The sequence below is a fragment of the Myotis davidii genome, unplaced genomic scaffold, assembly GCF_000327345.1.
Source record: "Myotis davidii unplaced genomic scaffold, ASM32734v1 scaffold1167, whole genome shotgun sequence".
Taxonomy (NCBI): domain Eukaryota; kingdom Metazoa; phylum Chordata; class Mammalia; order Chiroptera; family Vespertilionidae; genus Myotis; species Myotis davidii.
In genome coordinates, this window is record NW_006297659.1 from 114,111 (window position 1) to 123,023 (window position 8,913).

General features: G+C 45.8%; 1 protein-coding gene across 1 annotated transcript in view; it reads right to left on the minus strand.

The window, feature by feature from the left end:
* Nucleotides 1-8,913, minus strand: part of LOC102761721 (ribose-5-phosphate isomerase-like) — a 33,971-nt gene that overhangs the window by 17,908 nt on the left and 7,150 nt on the right. Inside the window, 3 exon segments of the mRNA XM_015570199.1 lie at nt 965-1,024; nt 7,352-7,407; nt 8,492-8,552. Of these exon segments, the coding sequence (XP_015425685.1) occupies nt 965-1,024; nt 7,352-7,407; nt 8,492-8,552 (177 nt within the window).

The following is an 8,913-nucleotide window of genomic DNA, read 5'->3' on the forward strand; positions in this document are numbered from 1 at the left end:
CCGCGAGAGCAGGCCTAAGCCAGCAGGTGGTTATCCCCTGAGGAGTCCCAGATTGTGAGAGGGCACAGGCTGGGCTGAGGGACCCCCCCACCCCAAGTGGACCTCTAGTATACATATAAAAAAACAAAAAACAGCCCTAAACCGGTTTGGCTCAGCCGATAGAGCGTCGACCTGTGGACTCAAGGTCCCAGGTTCAATTCCAGTCAAGGGCATGTACCTTGGTTGCAGGCACATCCCCAGTGGGGAGTGTGCAGGAGGCAGCTGATTGGTGTTTCTCTCTCATCAATGTTTCTAGCTCTCTATCCCTCTCCCTTCCTCACTGTAAAAAATCAATTTAAAAAAAAATAAAAGCACAGCCTCGGACAAGAGGCTGTGGCTTTTTCATAGCTTTGTAAAAGGTGGGCACATAATGGTACCCACCCTCAAGACTACTGGAGATTAAATAACTTACCACTGGTATAGCACTAAGCAAAGTATCAGGTATTCAGTAAGGGCTCAGTAACTGCTAACTATGAGCATGCTACTCACCTTCTCAACTTCAGCCTCCTGATTACCCAGGTGTGTAATCATCTTTACCATAAAACTCACTGTAACCCATTTCCACATGAGCATGGCACCTCAGACGATCACTTCTCTTCTCCACATGGTGGTAAGCCCCGTGGGCTGGCTCACTATCATACATCTGTCCAAGGACTGAAGGAAGAAGCCCTGGGTGCAGCCAGGGTTCATCTAACCCCCTTCATGACACTCAAACTGAGCTCTCAGAGTTAAACCAAAGGGAAGGTACTGGAAACCAAACACCGCTCTGCTTGTGACCTCAGCCAGGATTAATACTCAAGGTCTCCAGAGAAAAGCTGGTATGATGAACTGACCTCTCTCCTACACGCGGCAGATACCCTGAGCCTATAGTCAAGCAAAGGCCACACAAAAAGGAGACAGTAAGACAGAGCAGCCCATCTCTTACCTCTGGGTTTCGGTCCAGGTCACTGAGGGTTAAGCCATACTGCAGGATGAGCTGTCGGGCCTGCGGAGAACAGGGAAAAGCACCCATGATCACTTACTTTGAACACGTGGCAAGGATTTGCAGAATTCTGTTGGATTTCAGTGTTGAATACTGAGTCCTGACTGAGGCTTCCTCCCAAATCAAATCCAAACCTGTCTCACCAGGAGATAGGAGATCTAGACCTATGAAACATAAAGCTAAGCTACTTCATCCTAGAGCTAGGAGGAGGCAACCCAGCACTGAGCCTCAGTCCAGTGCCAGCTCACGGCTCTTTTTCAGTGGCCTGCTATTGAAGACAATGCCTCCTAAAGCAATGGAGTATTTTTAAAAACTTCCTAAAATATGAACCAAATCTATAAAAATATTAGAAAAAAATGTTTAAACTCTAACAGTGGTGTGGCTCAGTGGTTGAGCATCAACCTATGAACCAGGAGGTCAGGGTTCGATTCCCAGTCAGGACGCATCACTGGGTTGCTGGCTCAATCCCCAGTACGGGGCATGCAGGAGGCAACTGACCAGTGATTCTCATCATTTGTGTTTCTCTCTCTTCCTCTCCCTTCCTCTCTGAAATCAATAAAAATATGTTTATAAATAAATAAAATAAAAATGAAAATCCAACAATGTGGAAAAAAGACTGAAGATGACTAAGAATTGATATGGAGTGATTCCCAAGCTATACTATTGAGTAAAAACAAACAAAGAACATATCCTCGGAGGAGTACATAAAGGTAGGACTTCTGGAATGGCTAAGTGATGAGCTCGGCAAATTGACAGGCCAGCCTGGGAGAGATTCAGGATGTTTGTGGGAAAAATCAGCACCACTGACTTTATAGACATGACTATGGTTAACCTTTAAGAGGCTGACCAAGCAAAGAGTAGTGCTGGCTGCCACCACTCAGCCCTGAGCAGGACTCACAGCTGGAATAACTGCACATGAACTTCGACCACCCAAGTCCAGGAGGACGCAAGTTCACGTCATTGTTCACAACCTGCAAACGAACCAAAGGATGGAAAGTTTCTTTCAAAGGCATGCCTTGAAAATATTTTCTGCTTAAAGTGAAAAACACCTGAGATTAAGAATCAGGAATAGGGTCTAATCTTAAATAAACCAGCTATATAAGTCCTGGCAAATTTTCTCATCTATAAAAAGATGGGGATGGATGAAATGACCAACATAAAACCTCACATCCAAAATTTAAGAATAAACTACAAAGACCCTGGAATTTGCAATATGTGGACTTCATTTGGACCCTGGTTCAAACTGTAAAAAATATTTTTAAGGATAAGACAAGAGGGGAATTTTGAACCCTGGATTTATATTTGATGCTATTAAAGATTACTGTTACATTTCAAAGTATTGTTGAGATGTTTAAAAGTCTCCCTAGTTTTCAGACAGACATAATGAAATATATACAATGAATTGACACTATGACTGGGATGTTTCAAAATAATCAAGGTGGAGCAGAATGGGGTACAGATGAAAACAGGCCATGAACTGATAATTGTTCAAACTGAGTAATGGGTACATAGAAATTCATTATATTGTTCTTTAGCCTTTCTGAAGTTAGAAGTTTTCCATAATGAAAGGCTGCCGGAAGCCGGACCACCCTTGCTGCTTGACACAGTGGCTGCAGGGAAGAAACATCTGCACAGCTTATGTTTCAAGGGACCGGGCGTATATTGCATACTGTTCTTAATATGTTTGCTCCCTTTCTTAGACTATGTGTTTTAACCAAGGTCACCTCTCCAAGGAAGGTTGTTTCCCCAGGTGGGGATTTCTTCCCTGGAGTTAGGGATTAACAGGACTAAGGAAGGGAATAAATCCCTAAAACCCCTTAACTAAGTGCCAGGCGGGAAGTTAATCACTTTAACTACGAACAATCATGCTTAAGCTACATAATCTTTACTTAGGATAATCTCCTTCAGTTACTTCCTTATAGCTTAATAGAACAATAGAGTAACCTTGGAATGGAGATAAGAAACACCCTAACCTTTGGAATAGAATGGATAGGATTAAAATCAACTGGTATAAATACAGATGCTACAGGACAATAAAGACTGAACCTGGCTACAGAACCTGGCTGGAGAACCTCGCTATGCTGATCAACTGAACGCTGCCTCCGAGTCATTCCTTCTTCGCCAGACTCCGTCCACACCTTTGGGAACCCCTGGGCCTGCTGGGGCTGGATCCCAACAAAAGGCTAAAATAAAATACTGACTGAAAAAAATGAAATTTAAAAAAAAACCAAAATGATTTTTTTAATGTATTTTTATTTATTTCAGAAAGGAAGGGAAAGGGAGAGAGAGGTGGAAACATCCATGATGAGAGAGAATCATTGATCGGTTGCCGCCAGCACATCCCTCACTGGGGATCGAGCCCGCAACCCAGGCATGTGCTCTTGACTGGAATTGAACCCAGGACCCTTCAGTCCGCAGGCTAACACTCTATCCACTACACCAAACCAGCTAGGGTGATTTTTTTCTAATTACATGGAAACATATAATGATGGGAGAAAACAATAATAAAAATGGCATTGCTTAATTATTTCCAAGTACCTAGATTTCTCCAAAGTAGTACTGGAGAAATCCCCTAGTTCCAGAACTCGAGACTATAAACACATTGGGAATACCTAGAAGGCAGCCTCCAAGATGACCCCCAATTACCTCCTCTTGGTATTCAAGCCATTGGATAACTCCTGCCCACAATGTCCCAGGGCTGGTCTGTGTGACCAATGCCACACAGCAGGGGAGATAGCATGACACTGCTGAGGCAAGTTTATACAGAGTGACACAGTGGGGGTAGGCAAAGGGGGCTAGGGGTGTGACATGCCCAAGCCTCCTCTTCTCCTTCCCTCCTCTCCTTCCTTCCCTCTCTTATAACACACTCTGGGAAACCAACTGCTATGTCCTTAAGACACTGAGACAGCCCTGGGCACAGACCTTCTACCCAACAGTCTATGGAGAACTGAGGCCTGCAAACCCCCATGTGACTAAGCCTGGAAGCAGATCCTTCAACCATGTTGTCTTGAGATGACTGCAACCCTGACCAACAGCTCGACTGCAACCTCACGACAGATCTGAAGCCAGAACCATCCAGATTCCACCCAACCAAGCCATCTAGATTCCTGACTCTTGGAAACTACAAAATAATAAATGTTAGTTGCTTGAACTGCTAAGTTTGGGGGTAATTTATACCATAGCAACAAGTACTTACTACAGATAGTTAGAAAAACGACAAGAACTGCATATAGTCCAGGTAATAGTTTATCATGCAAATAAAACTGTGATGTACTATGATTTCCTATTCATTTTATATACTTTAGAAACAGTACCAAACTGTATTCAATATATTTCATGAAAAAATGGATGCAAGAAAAATGTTCTATCACAATTCCTAGGGGAAAAGTCCCGTGTAAATATACCATTTTATTTAACTTTTCTTAAGTTCAAAGCACCACTTGACTGTGGTACTATTTGATGAAGATGTCCTGTCTGTCCATCTAGGCTGCAGCAGAGTAGGAAAGAACACATTTCAAACACCTTGTTAGCGCCATATTGAGCCACAGCTGAGTAAACAGCTGGTCCTTGTGAGTTCAATCCAAGAGGAGGCATTTAGTGTAAGCCCAGGGAGGTCACACAGTGATAAGTTAAGGACAGACCAAGGGCCAGGATTTCTGTCTCCTGCTTCCTGACCTGTGTAGGAACTAGGAATGGGTTAGAAGAGAAGGGAAGTGGAGAGAATGATAGAAGAAAAAAAGGAGGACAATCCTGCTTATAAATGGATGAAGTTGCCTTACAAAATAATATGCTACTAATAATGCTATAAACTATAGAACTTAAAAGGAGTCTTTGTGCTCTTGGCATTCCTCCTCTGCCTAAAATGCCCTGCCCTCTCCCAGACTCCAACCCTCATGTCCAATTCAAAGACCGTCCTTTCTAGGACGCCTTCCCCAACCCCTTGGCAAAAAGTGGGCTCTCTCCTGCTTCTAAAAGACACATATCTCTACTTCTTCTCTACTTTATATTTGTGACAAATGACACACATAAACTCACCCAACAAACACTTGTAGAGTGCCTAAGCGCCAGGCACAACACTAGGACTCTGGAGACAGTGAATAACACCTTGCATGCATACGCAGGGAGCCTCATATCCCTGATAAAAATATATACACCCTCAATAATCACTATGTTCAACTGACTCTGCTTCCTCACCATCCCAGCACTAGCCGCCCACCCCTGAACCAGTCCAGAGTCCAGCACAAGAGGGCCAGGAGGTAAGTGCTATGTTGTGTAGCTGGGAGGCCTGCGGCTAACACCCCTGCCCCACACCCACTCTTATTTCCCCAGATAATAAGCAATACATGAGCATAGGATCTGTACTTTTTGTAAACAGTGTGCACCCCGTTCACATATGGAAGACCATTACTACAACCTCAGAACCTCTGGGCTGGGAGCCTCTGAGCTTGCTCCCATCAGCAAATCCTCCAACCCTCCCTGCTCCCATCTCCACTGGAGGCCCATGCAAGTACCCTGCACACAGAGAGAAGTCATGCTCACAAATGGTCTGAGTGTTAGGGATGGGAACTGTGCTCCCCCAAAGAAAGGTATGTTACGTTCTAGCCACCCATACCTCAGAGTGTACCTTATTTGGAGAAAGGGTTCTTACATTAGGGGCAAAAATAGAATATTGGGGACTAATTATGGTTATGGGAAATATTAATCATACTCTGTTAACCATGACTGCCTTGTTCTGGTTAAAGAAAGGACATTTTAAAGTGGCTATGGCTGGAAGTTGTACGCCCCCAGGAACTGGGAGTCAACCTTGGAATGCTGTCCATTCTCATTCAAGAACTGCCTATTATCACAGGAAAGATTGACAAACTTGTTGCCCAAACAATGGAGTCCCACCCCAGTCCACATTGCCTACTTCCCCATGCCTGAAATCCCAACTTCCCCATACCTGTAATCCAGCGGTTCTCAACCTGTGGGTCGGGACCCCTTTAGAGGTCGAACGACCCTTTCACAGAGGTCGCCTAAGACCATCCTGCATATCAGATATTTACATTACGATTCATTACAGTAGCAACATTACAGTTATGAAGTAGCAACGAAAATAATTTTATGGTTGGGTCACAACATGAGGAACTGTATTTAAAGGGTCGCGGCATTAGGAAGGTTGAGAACCACTGGCTTAGAGCAAGGTTGGAGGAGCTCCCCAGAGGGAAGAATTAACTTAATTAGGGTACACCTAAGGCTTAGGAAGAGCCACATTCAAGGAGCCAAAGAGCCACATATGGCTTGTGAGCCGCAGTTTGCCGACCACAACTCTAGGGTGAGTATCGGGGACCTCGCTTGCTGCCTGGACTGGGGGTTCCTGGGGCTGAGGCCTGGACTCTTATTTGCAGCGCTGCCAGGAATTTTCCTGTTCAGAGTCCCAGCCGCAGCCTCAGCAACCCCATCTCACTTGAGACCTAAGTTGAATCAAGCGTTTTTATAGGAGGAATCAAGCATTTCGTATGACACGAGAAGCACTTGCTGCCTCTCATCTGGGCTTCCTTGCAAGGAAGCATGTACTGTGTATTGCAGTACTGAGTATTGCATGGGAGGCATTTTACTGCCTCTTGTCTGGGCGAGCCTGATCAGCTTGGGTAGCAAGGGACCTCCAGCGTCCTTGCCTGGTCTCCAAGCTCTTAGTCTGATCCACTCTGGGACAAGAGACATTGCTCTGCTTCGGTCAGTTTTAAACGCAGGGCATTTGTCTGCCTTTCATACCATGCCCCCCCCCCCCCCGCCGCCCTTTTTGACAAAGTTGATGAACATACCTAACACATCACAGGACAGGGACAGTAGAAAGCCTAAGGCAGTAAGTACTAACTATGGAAGAGGTTTCTGTGGCTGGACAGACAAGGAGCATGGTGTGAAGTTCTTGTCTGTTGGTTGTGCACACCTATAAATATTGTACATAGAGTGTCTCTGTTGATTTTTGTTTTGTGTCTCTGTTGTTTGGTTTACTTTGTTTAAAGATGGGGCACAGGAATTAACAAATTAGACACAGCTGAGGAGACAATTATCAACAAGGAAAGGTCGCCTGGAGAACAGTGTCTTGTGTACATTCATGTTGTTCCTTTTGTGTCTTCTGCTCTTCGGTCAGCACCTCCACAAAGGTTGGCATGGCTTGGTAGAGAGCAAGCTACATAACCACACACATGATTTCAGTAAATACACTCTCCTGCTCCCCGCCCTCTCACAGGGAACAACCCTGATGCACACCCCACAGCCAAACCTCCATGTGCTCAGGGACCCGGAAGATTCAGCAGCCACAAAGATGCAGAAAGAAAGCAGGCCCACCTGGAAGGACGTGGGAACACAGACGAGGTCCAGGTTCTCCTGCTTCACTCTTTCAGCTGTGGAGAGAGAAGCCATGTCGGTGGGTCTTCACTCTCACTTCGCTTTTCTTGTCTTGGACACATTTGCTCAAATCCAACAGAAAAGGAAAGTTTGCCTTTCATACTATGTCCCCCCCTTTTTGACGAAGTTGATGAACATACCTCACACATCACACGACGGGGCAGTAGAAAGCCTAAGGCGGTGAGTACTAACTATGGAAGAGCAACGCCAGTGTCTGCTATTATATGCCCGGCTATAGTCAAGGAGATGAGCATCTTGTGAGGGTTAGATGTCACTATTACGAAACCCACAGTTAATTCTTGAACTTAAAGTCCTCCACACACTCAGTGCTAAGGCACAAGGATGTACAACGTTACAGCCCCTGTTCGGCCCATGAGGCAGCTTCCAGAAGCCAACACACCAGCACCACAGCCACTCCTTAAAGACAGAGTGGTGCTGGACTCTGCCTCCTGAGCACTTTGCCCCTGGAACTACAAGAGGCCAGCACTCTAGCAAGCCTCTCCTCTGGGCTTGTTCTTACAAACAAAAGCAGGGCAGTAAAACTTGTGGAGTGGCCACAGGGGCTGGGAATTCCTGCTCCTTCCTAAGCACTGGGACACCCTCATCAGAAAAAGCCAGCACCTGCGGGAACCAGGCCGCAACTGCATGCACCTCCCATTCACTTCAGAGTCAAGCCTGCACTGACCTTAATTTGTTTCCCTGAGATTGTCTGAGGGTCAGAGAGCTTGCCTCAGGGTCCCTGAGACCACACACACACACACACACACACACACACACACACACACACACACACACACACACACACAATGAGGATAAAATTCTTTTGAGACTTCACTCTAAGTCTGCTCCTCCCCTCCAACTGTGTAAACAAAGCTAAGGCAACCCCCAAACATGGCTGAAGAGACCCAAGAATCTCTCTCTCAGGGAAAAGCAGAAACACACAGTTTACAGACAAGCAGCTCCACAGTGCTGGAGCCATACCCAGCAGGTGTTTTCTATGCCCCAATCCTGCCCCCAGCTTCTACCACCCCACAACATCCATACCAGACAAAACATACAGGAAACAACCCAAGGACATACCTATTCGCTGCACAGCATGGACAATTGTAGAACCACTTCCAATTCCCAGCACTTGGTTATTCTGACAAAAAAAGGAAAGAAAAAAACCAAAACTTACTAATACCATCTTTTATTCCCTCTCCAGCCTGCTTCCTAGAGCAATAAAATTATTATGAACATTAATTCACCAACGAGAGTACAAGGCAAGTACTGTGCCCATTTTATAGAAACACTAGAGGCCCGGTGCACAAAAATTTTTGCACTTGGGGGGGAGGGGGGTCCCTCAGCCCGCCCTGTGCCCTCTCATAGTATGGGACCCCTCGGAAGATAACGACCTGCTAGCTTAGGTCTGCTCCTGGGTGGCAGAGGGCAGGCCCAATCCCTAGGTGCAGCTCCTGGTCGGGCTCAGTTGGGGCGCCACCCGGGAGTTGGGGCACTGCCCC